This window comes from Amia ocellicauda, chromosome 17 (assembly GCF_036373705.1).
Source record: "Amia ocellicauda isolate fAmiCal2 chromosome 17, fAmiCal2.hap1, whole genome shotgun sequence".
Lineage (NCBI taxonomy): Eukaryota > Metazoa > Chordata > Actinopteri > Amiiformes > Amiidae > Amia > Amia ocellicauda.
In genome coordinates this window covers 632,247-648,418 of record NC_089866.1, presented here as the reverse complement: position 1 = coordinate 648,418, position 16,172 = coordinate 632,247, and the positions used below count along the sequence as shown (strand labels likewise).

The window sequence follows — 16,172 nt, the reverse complement described above, 5'->3', positions numbered from 1 at the left end:
ACAGTAAGGGTTAATATTGCGCTCTGGAAGAATGCAGCCGTAGCTCCGCCTTCGTGCCAGTACAGACCAACCAACCATCGAAGCCGGCGATGATGGATGTTTTAAATAGCCAATAGCTGTAAGAGGTGGTAGCGATGCTGGCCAATGGTTGCGATGTATATGTTATCAACAACCAATGGGTGGCGAAGGGGGCGGGGCGTTCTAAAGCTCGCATGTTATGCGGAAGTGGAGCGGAAGTGACAGGTCTTCCTGCGAACAAAGTTGACGTTGAGTTCCGGCTGTACGCGCTTGGCGATGTAAATAATATATTTCTACACAGGACCGCTTTCATACCGTCTAGCAATGATGTAACCCGCAACTCAGTGACGAACCACTTTTGAAAAGGTAGGCGGATTAAAGCGTTTGTTTTGTTCCACTGAGAGCCCGGCCCCGCGGGACAGCTGGACGGGCTGTGCCGTTTCGAAGGCAGGGATTCAGAAGGACGCGATTATTTGAATAATACAGATCATTAACGTATGCTTATTATGAATAATAAAATAATATCAGAAATATCAATCTCGGATAGGTGTTTGCATTGATACTTCTTCTACAGGAAGTTGCTGCAGTGACATCCTTCAACAGCAGCCCTGATGTGTGTGCGTTGTGTGACCATTGCTGAGTGTCGCGTTAATAAAGTGTGTGTCTGTGTCTGTGTCTGTCTGTCTGTCTGTCTGTGTCTGTGTCTGTGATATATTGGAAACAGTGAGGCTTTGCTGTGTTGCGCGCCTCGTCTCACGGACAGAAGTACAGAATAGAAGCGAAAGGGCTTTGACCCGCGGCACTGATTATTACGCAAAGCTCCGGCTGTACGGTTTGCTGACACTTGACAGTCCCTGTTCGTGCAGAAAGTGAGCACAGATGCACACACAGCTGGGTCAGGGTGCAGGCTGTGTCGGGGTCTCTGGAGGAGGGTCTCTCTGCCACCGCTGTGGATCGATACACGGCCGTTCACAGTGACCTGGGGGGGGGGGTGCCTTTATCATGATCTGAGCATTGCGACATTTATCCTTGATGCCTGTGCTCATGTTACTATATCTACTCCTCCTCATCATCAGCCAATATCCCACTGCTGGATGAAGGCCTTCCCAAGATGTTTCAACTTTGTGTTACTGATGTTCTGACATCATCTTTATTAAACTTAGATGAAGAAGTAATTGAATAGTTGACCTGCATTCCTAGTACCCTGTGAGTGTTTCCCTGGGTTATAATTGTTAATGGCAGTAGGAGTAGGAGTGGTCCTGTGGTGTGTTCGGTAGAAGTGTGTTGAATAAGGGCAAGAAGAATGAAAACCAGAACCGGGCCTGGTGTAGAAATGCTGCTGTGATATGTGTGGACATGGGCCTGGCCACAGCAAGTGCTTACATCACTCACTCTCCACGCAGCGCTGCTCCTTCCACATCAGAGCCCTGCTTTGCTCATTTGTTGAATTATTGTATTTTTTACAGCCTGCTTAAATGTCCAAAACATGCCGCCCATCTGTGAGTGAAGAACCTGGCCTCCAGGAGGAGCCCTAATGACCCACATGCCCCTGACAGGAGATGGCGATCCTGGAGCCTTTTCCATTGATCCAGACCCCCCCGCCAGGGCGGCCGGCAGCCTGGTCTCCGAGAATGAGTTCTCCTGCCACTGCTGCTACGACGTCCTGGTGGACCCCACCACTCTGAACTGCGGGCACAGCTTCTGCCGGCACTGTCTGGCGCAGTGGTGGGAATCCTCACGCAAGAACGAGTGCCCGGAGTGCCGAGACAAGTGGGAGGGCTTTCCCAAAGTCAACATCCTGCTGAGGTGGGGAACAAGCCCATTGTGTTCACGACATACAAACGATTTAAAGATCAATATGCGAGTGTAATTCCCTGGCTGCTGGGCATCATCCCTAGCTGTGTGTGCTTTTTAAACCGGACAGCTGCCTGTCTTCCTCACTATACCTTTCTTGGGTCACTCTGGGTTGTTTTTTTTTTGTTTTTTTTTTATGCTGGTGCTGCTAAGGAGGGCCAGTGTAGCTCCTCCCTGTGCCTGGGCATGTTGCGTTTGCAGGAATCAGGTGGTAGGGAGATAAAACGGGGATCAAAGTAATTTACAGGCTTCTGGGCTTCAGACTCAAGATATTAAGAGATGTTTTTGCAGACATTTGGCTGAACAGCCATGGGTGTAAACGCTCTCTTTGATCCCTTTGTGTAGGGACGCTGTGCTGAAGTTCTTCCCTGGGGACGTGCGTCGGAGGCGGGAGGAGATCCAGCTGAATCCCAAGATCACTCGCAGCCTCCAGGCCTTCAGGAAGTATGGGGAGGAGCAGGCCTCCAGGGGGGCCCGGCTGAGCGGCCCGCGGGTGCAAGGGGGCGGCTTCTTCTCTGGGGTCCTGACCGCTTTGACCTGCGTGGCGGTGAGCGCCTCCGTCACGACCATGAGAGCCTGGGCGCCAGCTGGGCCACAGAGCTCCTCTTGAGCATGAGTGAGAGCGACCTCGGGCAGCCCTAGGGTTGGCCTGGAGAGCTGCAGTGTCTTCGGCTTTTTGCTTCATCCAGACACTGACAAACGAGCATAAAGGACTCTCTCTCTCTCTCTCTCTCCCTCTCCATTCGTACTCAGGTGATGCTGCTGGTGTACCACTGGAGTAGCCGGGAAGCAGAGCAGGACCTCCTGGTGCACAAGCCTGTGACTAAGTGGACCGCGGAGGAGGTCACCCTGTGGCTGGAGCAGCTCGGCCCCTGGGCTTCTCTCTATAAGGACCGGTTTCTGCAGGAGCACGTCAATGGAAGGTAACGCAAGGCGGTGTGGATCGGAGATGTCCTGTGTTCTGCATGTTGGCCGTGTACGTGACTGTGCTGTTGTGGGTTCGTCAGTGTGTGTCTGTGTATACTTATCTGTTTATTTTAACTCTGCAGACTGCTGATGATGCTGGGAGATGAGGAGTTTTCTCACCAGCCTTACAGCATGGAGAACCACTCCCACCGGAAGGCTGTTCTAGCAGAGCTGGAGCGCGTCAAAGCGCTGGGGGTCAAACCCCCCCAGAACCTCTGGGAGTACAAGGTGAGTAGCTGCCATCCCACGCTCCTGTGTCGGCGCATGTGTCCGTTTCTCACCTGTGTGTGCAGCACGAGCCGCTGGCTGGGTGTCAGTCCACATTCTTTCAGTCTTGACTCTGTGCCAGGTGCTGACCGCGTTTGTAGAATATTGTCTTGCGTTCTTTAAGTCGTGTTGTTGTTTATTTTCTTGGCCGTTTGTCCTGATGAAGAGGCTGCGCTGGTGCCCTCAAACAGACTGGATCTATACAGTATCTTGCTGTATCAGTATCAGTATCAGTATCAGTAACACTGATCTTTTAACGAGACGTGAGGCGTGTCCCACACAACCGAAGGAGTAGGGGACTAACACTAATAGGCAATTGTATGATTGTGTAGCTCGTAGTTGCAGAGGTTTTTCTGTTTGTAGTGACTTGAGTTGGGGGGGACATAACATTTCCGTCTGCAGTGGTGACAGCAGAGAGGACTGTGTGCGCATTTGTGTCCAATATCCAAATGTTTCCTGCTGTCTCTATTACGGGCTGTGTTTTGAATTCAGATCAGCTCCCTGATGCCCCATGTCACGTGACGCTGAGGTTCTCTGCCTTTCTTGGGTAACAGCCCACAGCATGACTGGTACCCGAAGAGCCTAGAACTGAAAGTCGCCCTCGAATGTGACTTTCCTCACACTGTCGCTCGGAGAGCACGATGGATGTCATTTAATCTCTGTGCAAAGCCCCGCCCCTTCACAGTGTCTCTCTCTCTCTCTCTCTCTCTCTCTCTCTCAGGCAGTGAATGCCGGCAAGTCTCTGTTCCTGCTGTATGCTATGAAGAGCTCCCCCCGCCTCACCCTGCTCTACCTGTACCTGTTCGACTACGCCAACACATTCCTGCCCTTCATGCACACCTGCTGCCTCGGGGGGAAGGCCGACCCGGAGGAGGAGGACGTGCTGACCAAATCCCTGGTAAGGCTGCTGCCGCTCTCCCCTGCGGACGGGGGCTGCAGTAGATCCCCCCCACCCCCCATCCGCGATACCTGGGGACTGGAGTGTTATGTCCAGACCACTGTTTGTCACTCACTGGGGGAGGCCACAGGAAGTGGGCGGGTGAATCTTTTGGGCTGAGCCTTGCTGTTGTGCAGTTGTGTATCGTGGGAATGCAGTGAAACCCCCTTATTGAATTTTATTGACCATGAAAGTGCAGTCCCCGGGGGCTCGGTCTGGCTGGCGTGCCGACCAGATGGCTGGCAGACGAACCACAGACTCCATGAGCCCAGAAACCTCCGCTCCGCCCGGCGAGCCTGGAATACCACTCGAGTGTAAACAACTGGTTTAAATAAGTGCGTTTTTCCTCACTGTGGGGCACAGCTGACAGCCCCACTCGACACGGGAACAGCCCGCCCCTCGCCTGTGTGTGAAGAGATGACGGGGCGTTAATAAGGGTGTAAATCTATACGTAGGGAGGTCATTACAGGCGAGAGTCAGGCTTTGAGCCGGGTTGTCCGTCCTGGTCCAGCCGCTCAAACCCCGATGCTCTGGGGACAAGGGGAGCAGCTTAATCGGTTCAGACGATAATTAATTGAATTAGGTTTGTAAATGCTCAGGTGGAATCCAGGAGGGTGGGGGGACGGGACCCCAGGCCCAGGCAAAGCCCCCCAGTAGAGGCCTGGCTCTCACGCTGTCCACCCCCCCCCTCTCGGCAGCTGGAGGAGCCCAGCTGGAGGCAGTGGACCGAGTTCCTGGTGAAGTTCTGCCTGTTGCCCTACCAGCTGATCGCCGAGTTCGCCTGGGACTGGCTGGCGGTGCACTACTGGACATCCCGCTTCGTCATCGTCAACGCCATGCTGCTGTCGCTGCTGGAGGGCTTCGCGCTGTGGCGGCTGTGGGTCCGCTCCGAGCTCAGGTGGGCCAATTGCATGTGTGCGTGTGCGTGTGTTAGTGAGTGTGCGTGTGGGAGTGAGGTTGTGAGTGTATCTGTGTGAGAGTGTGAGTGTCCTGCCCCACAGTGCCGTGTGCGCCCCCAGGTGCCCTGCTTGCTCACGCGGTGCTCTCCCTGCAGGACTCTTCCTCAGCGCATGTGGAGCCACTTCTGGAAGGTGTCGATGCAGGGCGTGGCCGTGGCGATCGTCTGGCCCGTGATCCCCCAGTTCGTCTGCAACTGCCTGTTCTACTGGGCCCTGTACTTCAACCCCATCATCAACATCGACCTGGTGGTGCAGCAGGTGCTGCGGCTGGACACCCGCATGCCCTAGCGCCGGCCGCTCCGCTGGGGGTCTCTCTGCGCCCCTCTCCTCTGCCGTTGCGGGTTGTGTGAGAGAGGCGACGCCGAGCAGGGGGCCGGAGGTCACGGGGCGAGGGAGCTTGTTTGAGATTTCGGTCTGTGCCACATTAGCGAACCAATATGCGTTAAAACACTGAGGAAGGACTCTGGGATGACCTGCCGGCTGTAGAATACGCCGGGCTTCGGCTGTAGGCCGGGCTTCGGACCCTTTCTGGTCCCGATGGGGGGCCAATCGGAAGCCCGACTGTGGAAATCCGCTGAAATTGGAAACTTCCCAACGTAGGATTCGTGTAGATCATTTGTTTTGAGTGCTGAGCCATGCGATTCAGTCTGAGGAACGGGCTCTGGGTGGGGTTTGTCTGTTTTGTAAAGCTCAGTGTTGGCTTCGCTCCGGTCGCTCCCCCCCTGCGAGCCTGATCTGCTCTCGCACGCTGTCGGACGAATATTCAGACACGCTGCTCAGTGCCAGCGTTATGGTTCCCCGTACAGTAACAACAAGCCTTCCTGCGTCTGTCTGTCTGTCTGTAGCAATAACAATAATAAAGCAACTGCAGCTGAACACACAAGTTACTCACTAAAACTTCCTGAGGCCCTGTTCGTTCGTTTGTCTGTCTTTAAAAGGTATAGCATTTAAGATCCAATCTGCTTTCAGATGCTTAACTTTGAAGTCTTGCTACAGTGTTTCCTGATCAGACGTTCAGTATCAAGGGCTATCATTTCTAATTATAAGAATAAATGTTTTTTTTTTTTTTTTTTTTTATGGCCTGCGATTTGTTTCAATTAAATCTCTAAGGGAAAGTGCTATTGTTATCTAATAATCTCTGAGAAGAATAACAACAGGTCTTTTTTCTGTTTAAGTTTGATTCTATTTGCACTTCAGTACTGATGGGACTGTGATGTATTCATGCACATGTGTACTTTTGATTTTCCAGATGGATGTTGAGGAGAAGAGAATAAATACTTGATTTTTTTAAATGTGTGTGATTGAAACTGGTGATTTGAGTGTCTGTATTAATCTCATCCTCCAGGTTTATACAGAGATCGGTGCAAATAGACAAACAATGTCAACAAAGTGTGTGACTCCTTGCCGTCACTATACGTGCTGTCTGTTTCGCACAAAGAAACCCTACATTTTTAATCTCTTGAACTGTATAACACATCAGACGAACTTTCTTTATTTTAAATTAAAATCTTAATTTATTATGTGAATACTACAAGTCAGAAAGGCTGCAACATTAAAGAGAAAAACTGTGAACTTTAGAATGCATACCTTTTATTATATAAAATAAAGTCCAAAGCTCTATCCATATTCCTAACCAGCTGAATGAACTGGATTCATCCAGATCTATAACGACTCCCCGACCCAATCAGTTGGGTTATGGCCGTCAGTAATAGTTACAGGTGGGGTGATCGTATCCACACAGGAAGTCGGGCCAGACTGCGTACTTCGGGATGTAGGGAGATCTACGCAGACACTTGGCGGCCTCTCGGTCACACTTGCAGAGCATCTTCTCACACTTGTCCTTCACGGACTCTGAAACAAAGCACAGCACAGAGTAAATCACACAGCGAGGGCTGGAGCGGAGCGGGGTGTGCACCACACACCGGGAGCCAACGCCCACGCGGCCTAATGAGGGGTTAGGTTCAGGAGCGATGGAAACATTTGGGCTGGAAGTGGCCGGGCAGTGCAACCCTGCCATCCGGTGGAGCCTCTTCCGCTCCCCAAGATAGTCCTGCCGTCTCACCGCAGCGCTCAGCCCAAAATAGGCCTCTTGTGTATCACGACTGTACCGGGGGTGTAACCGTGCACTACAGAGCCACAGGGCGCGATTATCTCTGCGCGATGAGATGATTTGTAGGCCGAGCGGGAGTGTGGTTCAGGAAACATTTAGTCTGGGTCTGTTTTGAAAGGGTGCGCGAGTTCAGACCACCTCACTGGCTCGAAGGCGAGGAATGTGCCGAGATGAATCGGTTTTAACAACTGCACTCTCATTCTGACACAGAACAGTGTGTATGTGTGTGTGCTGACTTATTTACTTCCATCACTTTTGAGGCGTGTGTCGTTTGCCTCGCGGTGTGGTACGGCGCTCTGCTCCAGGACGGCAGTGTCTCAGGGGTGCAGTGTGAGGGGGTGTCTGTCAGTGACAGTACGTACCGCAGTCGGCCTCCTTGTCCTCGCAGGTCCACTGGTACTTGTCCGTCTTGCTCTTGCAGCCCGAGAGCTCGGCTTTCTCGTAGCAGCAGTCGTGTTTGTGGCAGCACCTACACGGAGACAGGAGAGAGAGATGTCTGGCCTGCTGTGGAAAGAAAACAACACTTCTTCCTATGTTTTTGCACATGGTCGGTACGCCAAGCCATCTAGAGGTCTGGTTTTTAAAAACTGAGCATTTGACACTATTTTTAGGACAAATATATAGAATAGAAACTGCTTTAAGTCAAGTACAGAAATAAGAGCTTTGGAAAGTATTTTTAATACTAAGATTTAAGACTGATAGAACAAACTTTTACACTTAAACCAATACTAGCTAATTAGTTTGCCCAAACAAACCACAAATTGTTATTCTGCATTATAGCTGGAGCTGCAGATGTTCAGTGAAAGCTGGGCGGAGATCGGTTTTGGAGAGAGAATACACTTCCCCGTCGATAAAGGAGACTTGGTTCATATCGAGCTAATTGTGTTTACCGAGTACTAACAAGACGTGCATTCAATTACAGCTCAGTAACACACATTTACACTAAAGGGGTTATTACAGGGGGGCACGGGGTGGGGGAGGGGGCAGATAAACACCTAGGTGTACATTTCAGAAAAGCAGAGAACTATCATCTGAGCTCTAACAGCAGCAACAGGGTCTTTCACAATTGCAGCAAGAGTGCTCATTAAATCGGTCAAGCCGGGATAATCGCAGCGTTAGATTACACATAAAACCAGGCCGAGGCAGAAAAACCTCGCAATCAGCGTCTCCGCACTGCAATCACTCGGGCACCGAGGATTAACGCCCCCAAGGAACAACAGTCATTACTGCCACGGCTGTGAGGGGTCTGAGCCGGGCATGTGGCCACAGAGTGGACAGCTTTCCAGCATCACCGGGGCCCCTCGGACACAGACAACACTCAGTAGGGTCTCCCCTCAGGCCTACCAGTCCGCCTTGTCCCTCGGCCAGCCCTGCCCGCCCAGGCCGCAGTAGCAGCCGTACATGATGTAGGCCATGGCGGAGCGGCCGGTGCTGCATTTGATGACGCCGGCCAGTTCCAGCAGGCCCCTCCGCTGGATCCGGTGCGAGCTCTGCGGGGACAGCACCGCCCTGCGGACTAAACAAGCAGCCACTGCATTTAAACCCGAAGGATGCTATACCTGCTGCAAATGCAGGACAGAAAGGCACGAAAACAAACCTCATGTACTTTCAACATACATTCACTCATCCTATTCACACTTAGAGATGAGGGTCAGAACCATTCAGTGAACTGGGCTCGAGCGCAGCCCGGCTCTGGAGAAAGGCTAATAATAGGTTTTCATAAATATCAAAAATATCAAAACGCTTAGTCAGCTAACTCAGCTGTATGGGTTAGTTCAGGGGTCCTGGAGGAGCCCCTACCCTGCTGGTTTTTGTTCCAACCCAGCTCTCAATTACTTAATTGATCCTTAATTGAACTAATCATTTCCTAAATCAGAGCCTTTTAATTATTTTAAACAGTAGGGGGTTGACGTTAAGTATAGAATTGTGTAAATAACTTATTAAAGAGCCAACTTTTATTACACAAATCTAAGTAGATTTCAATTATAGCTTCAATTAAGTAATCGAGAGCTCGGTTGGAAGAAAACCAGCAGGGTGGGGGCACTAACTAACGCACACAGCTGGCCAATCTCCTCCAAAGCACAGCCTTACAGCTGCAAGTGCAGTTATTAAATACATCATAAAGCCACATTGCTGTGTCTTTCCTGTACTTTTCACATGTCGACCCATATGATGACCAAGAGCATCCGCACTGCAAACACTTCAATTGCACTGGCCGTCGGACGCGCTACTGTACAGTTAGAGATGTATGGCTATAACTGCATTTCGCACAATTTTGATAAAATAACGATAAAGTTGCCTTTAAAAGTTCGTTCAATAAATCAAAGCGTTTTGTATCAGAAACCAAATATATTTGAAATTGATGTTGATATTTGACTCTTGTCTTGCATTTGCATTTGAAATAAACGTTATGATTTTAAATGTGCGTATTTGGTCTCATGGCAGCTATTCTGGTTCAGCTGTTATTGGGTCACAGACGCTTAATAAAAGCAGTGATGACGGTCGCCTGTGTAATGTGTCGTGTAGCCACAACATGTCATAATTGTCTTGTTAATTAACAAACACCAGCTCCCCGCTTGCCTATGAGTAAAGTCAGGCGTTTGACTCTCCTAAGTGGAAATGCTTGGTTTGCGGGTGGATTTCAGGAGCTCCGCTGTGTAACTTCACATCCCTGCCAACAGCATTGCAAACCCCACCGAGCTCACAATCTGGAAAGGAAAAGAAATCAAGTTTCCTGCGGACACCGGACACCGGGCACCTACCGGAGAGCAGCAGCGGCGGCAGCAGCAGCAGGAGGCGCAGAGGGAGCATCCCGGGGCCAGGCTGTGCGCTGCGGCTGACGGACGCCTCTGCTAAGAGGGTTTAAACTCCGGCTGTTAAAGCCTCCGGCATCACTTCCTCCAGTGACATCAGCGGGGCGAGGGCAGCTCCTCCTGCCCCTCCTGCAAACAGCAGCCCTCATCGCGCCCACCTGGGCAGCACCACACACTGTACTGAAGTGTCTGTACCTCAGTGCCAGGAGTGTAAGGAACAAGATGTCAGACCTAGAAGACACAGTGCTGGCGGGTGACTATGATGTTGTAGGAGTGACAGAAACATGGCTTACACAAAATGATTGCGATGAATACAAGTTGAAAGGATACACACCGTTTAGGAGGGACAGGCAAAATAGAAGAGGGGGTGGGGTAGTATTATATGAGGATTAGTGGTAGGAGTGTGTTACAGACCACCCAATTCAGACAGATGCTGCATTGTACAGTGTAATCAGGACTGCATGTACAGTGAGGGAAAAAAGTATTTGATCCCCTGCTGATTTTGTACGTTTGCCCACTGACAAAGAAATGATCAGTCTATAATTTTAATGGTAGGTGTATTTTAACAGTGAGAGACAGAATAACAACAACAAAATCCAGAAAAACGCATTTCAAAAAAGTTATACATTGATTTGCATGTTAATGAGGGAAATAAGTACTTGCCTTGGCTGTGTGTTTTGGGTCATTGTCATGCTGGAATACCCATCCACGACCCATTTTCAATGCCCTGGCTGAGGGAAGGAGGTTCTCACCCAAGATTTGACGGTACATGGCCCCGTCCATCGTCCCTTTGATGCGGTGCAGTTGTCCTGTCCCCTTAGCAGAAAAACACCCCCAAAGCATAATGTTTCCACCTCCATGTTTGACGGTGGGGATGGTGTTCTTGGGGTCATTCCTCCTCCTCCAAACACGGCGAGTTGAGTTGATGCCAAAGAGCTCGATTTTGGTCTCATCTGACCACAACACTTTCACCCAGTTCTCCTCTGAATCATTCAGATGTTCATTGGCAAACTTCAGACGGGCCTGTACATGTGCTTTCTTGAGCAGGGGGACCTTGCGGGCACTGCAGGATTTCAGTCCTTCACGGCATAGTGTGTTACCAATTGTTTTCTTGGTGACTATGGTCCCAGCTGCCTTGAGATCATTAACAAGATCCTCCCGTGTAGTTCTGGGCTGATTCCTCACCGTTCTCATGATCATTGAAACTCCACGAGGTGAGATCTTGCATGGAGCCCCAGACCGAGGGAGACTGACAGTTATTTTGTGTTTCTTCCATTTGCGAATAATCGCACCAACTGTTGTCACCTTCTCACCAAGCTGCTTGGCGATGGTCTTGTAGCCCATTCCAGCCCTGTGTAGGTCTACAATCTTGTCCCTGACATCCTTGGACAGCTCTTTGGTCTTGGCCATGGTGGAGAGTTTGGAATCTGATTGATTGATTGCTTCTGTGGACAGGTGTCTTTTATACAGGTAACGAGCTGAGATTAGGAGCACTCCCTTTAAGAGAGTCTCAGCTCGTTACCTGTATAAAAGACACCTGGGAGCCAGAAATGCATTTTTTCTGGATTTTTTTGTTGTTATTCTGTCTCTCACTGTTAAAATACACCTACCATTAAAATTATAGACTGATCATTTCTTTGTCAGTGGGCAAACGTACAAAATCAGCAGGGAATCAAATACTTTTTCCCCTCACTGTAGCAAGGATGTGGCTGTTATAATGGGGGATTTCAATTTCCCAAACATACACTGGGAAAGCCCGGTTGGGACTACAGAGGCAGAAATAGAAATGGTTGAGATGGTAAATGACTGCTTTCTAACTCAATTTGTCAGGGAACCAACCAGGGAGAGCGCATGCATTGACTTGATATTTTCAAATGACCAAGATAGATAGATAGATAGTCAGAGGGACACTAGTTAGAGAACCAATGGCAAATTGTGATCACAATATGGTTAGCTTTGAGGCATTCTTTCAAAAAACAAGGTCCAAGTCTAAAACAATGGTCTACAATTTCAGAAAAGCAAACCTTATAGGTATGAGGCGGCACTTAGAAGAGGTAGACTGGAGCACATTGGATACAGTCAGTTGAAAATGGATGGGTATATTTTAAGAATATACTACTTGAGACTCAGGAGAAATTTGTACCAAAACTTAGCAAATTGAGGACCAACAAACATTGGCCAAACTGGTTTAATAGAGGTATGCAAAAAAATATCAAGAGAAAAAAAATGTTGTATAGCACATACAAAATGGATGGAGACGAAACAAAATACAAAGAATATGTTGAGCTGCAAAGAGATCTTAAGAAAGGGATCAGGAAAGCAAAGAGGGAAATAGAAAGAAACAGCTCTTGGAGCTAAAACCAATGCAAAGAGCTTTTTTCAATATTACAACAGCAAGAGGTCAATAAAGGAGGAGGTGAAACAGATAAAGGGCAACAATGGAAGTATCTTGGAAAACAAACAAGATGTGGCAAATGTTCTAAATGAGTATTTCACAGAGGTTTTTACAAAAGAAAAGACAGATGACATGCCACAGGTTAACAATCAGTCCAGTCAAACCCTAAGAGAGATCAGGATAAATGAGGAGGAGATACTAAAGAGACTAGCAGAGTTAAAAACAAACAAATCACCTGGGCCAGATGGGATATTTCCAACAGTACTTAAAGAAATGAGGGAAATTATTTATAGGCCGCTAACTTGATTATTCCAAATGATAGTTAGAACAGGGGATGTGCCAACTGACTGGAAGACAGCAAATGTCATACCAATCCACAAGAAAGGGGACAAAACTGAGCCAGGAAATTACAGACCAATCAGTCTCACCTGCATCACCTGTAAAATGTGGGAAAAAATGATTAGATAGAAAATAGAGGAGCATCTCAATGAAAACCATATTCTTGGAGATAGTCAACATGGGTTTAGACGAGGCAGATTATGTTTTACTAATTTATTAGAGTTCTTTGAACACACAACTGCAGCTGTAGATCATGTGAAAGCATATGATATGATATACTTAGATTTTCAAAAAGCTTTTGATAAGATTCCACACCAAAGACTGATCCTCTTATTGGAAGCTGTAGGCATTCAGGGTAATGTAAGTAGATGGATTATGAACTGGTTGATGTATAGGAAGCAGAGGGTGTCGATTAGAGGAGTCACTTCTAACTGGAGTGAGGTTGTTAGTGGAGTTCCACAGGGATCAGTACTAGGGCCTTTGCTTTTTCTAATCTATATTAATGATCTGGACTCTGGGATAGTTAGCAAGCTTGTCAAATTTGCAGATGATACTAAAATAGGTGGCTCAGCAGATACAATCTCGGCAGCACAGGCTATTCAGAGGGACTTAGATAATATTCAGGTGTGGGCCGACACCTGGCAGATTAAATTCAATGTGGACAAGTGCAAGGTATTACATGCAGGTAACAAAAATGTCCACTATAATGACACTATGGGAGGTACAGATCTAGATGAAGTAACGCATGACAAAGACCTAGGAGGCTATGTGGACTCTCTGGGCTCCACACTTCAAGAAGGATGTGGCTGCTCTAGATGCAGGAGACTACGTGTGGACTTGATTCAAAATCATGAAAGGCATCAACCCGAGCACAATGGGTCGAATGGCCTCCTCTCCTTTGCAAACTTTCTTATTTTCTTATGTTCTTATGCACTACTACTGTTAACACTGGCTGGGTCAATACAAAAATCTCCAATTAGCTAATTTCGACAGTTTTCTCTAATTGATGAACCTACATCCACCACGTCTTGGATTTATTAAAGCCAGATCAACACCACACCACCATATGTCCCGCTGTGGTTGGTCCGAGTTCACAGACCGGCTGCCATTCTGTCTTGAGATTAAATCCAAACCTTCGTAACTTCCCCACAGCTGCTGCTGGACCTCAGTGACTGGCAGGTGCCACGCTGGTGTTTACTGGCAGGTGCCATATGCTGGTGTGTTCACACACTTGTGCGTGAATTTGGACCCGACTGTGGGAACGCAGTGCTGGTGAGGGCAGAGGGAATCATTGCCAGTCTGTACTGTAATTATGCAACACGGGGTTTAAAGCCACATGCACTAATTGGCTTTCTCTGTGAGCATAAAGGTTTGAAATCCCTTCTGACACTAAACCGTGAACTGGCAGCAGCGTGCCGATGCGCCAAGGGACAGTTTATCTTGCTTACTGCACGGGTTTGCCCTGCAAGGCGCTCCAAAAAAACAGGATAGTGTTGTAGAGCAAGGGTGTGTCTCAGTACATAGAGTTTAATATATACAACCAAACACACACACACACGTCTGCCTTATCCACTTTACAATCTGCTACAGCCCCGGGATACTGCCTACTCCCGCTATCAACACACGGTCAACTGTACCTAATAGTACTAATATAGGAGCTTTGTGGTGCAGACGACCCGGAGCAGCTAGGAGTAAATCACAGGGACATTTTATGTATTTACAGTGAGGGGAAAAAGTATTTGATCCCCTGCTGATTTTGTAGCAGGGGATCAAGCAGCTTGGTGAGAAGGTGACAACAGTTGGTGCGATTATTCGCAAATGGAAGAAACACAAAATAACTGTCAGTCTCCCTCGCTCTGGGGCTCCATGCAAGATCTCATGAGGAATCAGCCCAGGCAGCTGGGACCATAGTCACCAAGAAAACAATTGGTAACACACTACGCCGTGAAGGACTGAAATCCTGCAGCACCCGCAAGGTCCCCCTGCTCAAGAAAGCACATGTACAGGCCCGTCTGAAGTTTGCCAGTGAACATCTGACTGATTCAGAGGAGAACTGGGTGAAAGTGTTGTGGTCAGATGAAACCAAAATCGAGCTCTTTGGCATCAACTCAACTCGCCGTGTTTGGAGGAGGAGGAATGACCCCAAGAACACCATCCCCACCGTCAAACATGGAGGTGGAAACATTATGCTTTGGGGGTGTTTTTCTGCTAAGGGGACAGGACAACTGCACCGCATCAAAGGGACGATGGACGGGGCCATGTACCGTCAAATCTTGGGTGAGAACCTCCTTCCCTCAACCAGGGCATTGAAAATGGGTCGTGGATGGGTATTCCAGCATGACAATGACCCAAAACACACAGCCAAGGCAACAAAGGAGTGGCTCAAGAAGAAGCACATTAAGGTCCTGGAGTGGCCTAGCCAGTCTCCAGACCTTAATCCCATAGAAAATCTGTGGAGGGAGCTGAAGATTCGAGTTGCCAAACGTCAGCCTCGAAACCTTAATGACTTGGAGAGGATCTGCAAAGAGGAGAGGGACAAAATCCCTCCCGAGATGTGTGCAAACCTGGTGGCCAACTACAAGAAACGTCTGACCTCTGTGATTGCCAACAAGGGTTTTGCCACTAAGTCGAAGGGGTCAAATACTTATTTCCCTCATTAACATGCAAATCAATTTATAACTTTTTTGAAATGCGTTTTCCTGGATTTTGTTGTTGTTATTCTGTCTCTCACTGTTAAAATACACCTACCATTAAAATTATAGACTGATCATTTCTTTGTCAGTGGGCAAACGTTCAAAACCAGCAGGGGATCAAATACTTTTTTCCCTCACTGTAGCTGCAAGGGATCAGTTATATTTTTCAATGATGATGCTACCATGAAAACTGTGCTACAAACGATTGTGAATGTTTCAGGAGTGCAGCATAGGCTACAGGCTTACACCACCGCGACTCCCTTACCTTACCTCTTCTCTTCTTTGTCTGCCTTTCTCTCATTCATGTCTCTCTTCATTGGCTACTGCCTCTCCATGCTCCTTTCTCTGCCTCCAATCTTGTTCTGACTAGCAAAAGAGGGAGAACGACTTTGAGTAGTGCATTTTCAAGTATAGTGCCCACACACTTGTTCAATAGCAGACTTATTGGGAACAATTCTCACGAAACACAAAACAGCCCCCATTCCACACTTAGACTTGACGAGATGATGTGAGCTACAACAAACACGAGTGGTGGATGGGTTGACAACCAGCTCTTTAATGGCGTTGCAGCACAACGTTGTTAATGACAATAAGACACACGTTGCGTGCATTTAACAAGTTACACCATATCGTGGCATTATAATGTAATGTTGTACAAGACTGAAACACTTTTCTATTTTTCTTTTTCTTGCACAGCCGACAAAAAACTTAACATAGGCTGAAAGTAGCAAACTAACGTTAACTGTGAGGGCTGCTACTCGGGTCAAATAGTTAGCCAGAACATTACGTCAATTGGTAAACAATTTAGCCTAGGCTGCTAA

The 16,172-nt window shown here is 48.3% G+C and overlaps 2 protein-coding genes across 3 annotated transcripts; one reads left to right on the top strand and one right to left on the bottom strand.

Annotated features, from left to right (window-relative positions):
• Positions 1 to 233: 233 nt before the first annotated feature.
• LOC136712755 (bifunctional apoptosis regulator) lies at positions 234 to 6,293 on the top strand. Of its 2 annotated transcripts, none has more exons than XM_066689504.1 (8): positions 234 to 384; positions 1,485 to 1,824; positions 2,218 to 2,419; positions 2,626 to 2,795; positions 2,922 to 3,066; positions 3,827 to 4,003; positions 4,741 to 4,940; positions 5,097 to 6,293. In XM_066689504.1, the coding sequence occupies exons 2-8, from the start codon at positions 1,553 to 1,555 to the stop codon at positions 5,287 to 5,289; spliced, it is 1,359 nt and encodes a 452-aa protein (XP_066545601.1). In that variant the 5' UTR covers positions 234 to 384; positions 1,485 to 1,552; the 3' UTR covers positions 5,290 to 6,293. The 2 variants fall into 2 exon arrangements, with proteins under 2 accessions (XP_066545601.1, XP_066545600.1); XM_066689503.1 differs by having other exon boundaries at positions 4,626 to 4,940.
• Positions 6,294 to 6,571: 278 nt separating this feature from the next.
• On the bottom strand, positions 6,572 to 10,074 carry pla2g10 (phospholipase A2 group X). The gene is made up of 4 exons (XM_066689854.1): positions 9,874 to 10,074; positions 8,456 to 8,627; positions 7,474 to 7,580; positions 6,572 to 6,852 (listed from the first exon to the last, which is right to left on the bottom strand). Exons 1-4 carry the CDS (start codon positions 9,920 to 9,922, stop codon positions 6,704 to 6,706), a joined length of 477 nt encoding a protein of 158 aa, XP_066545951.1. The 5' UTR covers positions 9,923 to 10,074; the 3' UTR covers positions 6,572 to 6,703.
• Between the last annotated feature and the right edge of the window lie 6,098 nt (positions 10,075 to 16,172).

Excerpts from the sequence above, each read along its gene's own strand:
- LOC136712755 (XM_066689503.1), top strand. The coding sequence starts at position 1,553 with ATGACCCACATGCCCCTGACAGGAGATGGCGATCCTGGAGCCTTTTCC. Across the intron at positions 2,420-2,625 it reads CCGCTTTGACCTGCGTGGCG|GTGATGCTGCTGGTGTACCA; the intron begins GTGAGCGCCTCC and ends ATTCGTACTCAG. Across the intron at positions 3,067-3,826 it reads AGAACCTCTGGGAGTACAAG|GCAGTGAATGCCGGCAAGTC; the intron begins GTGAGTAGCTGC and ends TCTCTCTCTCAG.
- pla2g10 (XM_066689854.1), bottom strand. The coding sequence starts at position 9,922 with ATGCTCCCTCTGCGCCTCCTGCTGCTGCTGCCGCCGCTGCTGCTCTCC. Across the intron at positions 8,628-9,873 it reads GCCGCCGCTGCTGCTCTCCG|TCCGCAGGGCGGTGCTGTCC; the intron begins GTAGGTGCCCGG and ends CTGCTTGTTTAG. Across the intron at positions 7,581-8,455 it reads CCGAGGGACAAGGCGGACTG|GTGCTGCCACAAACACGACT; the intron begins GTAGGCCTGAGG and ends GTCTCCGTGTAG.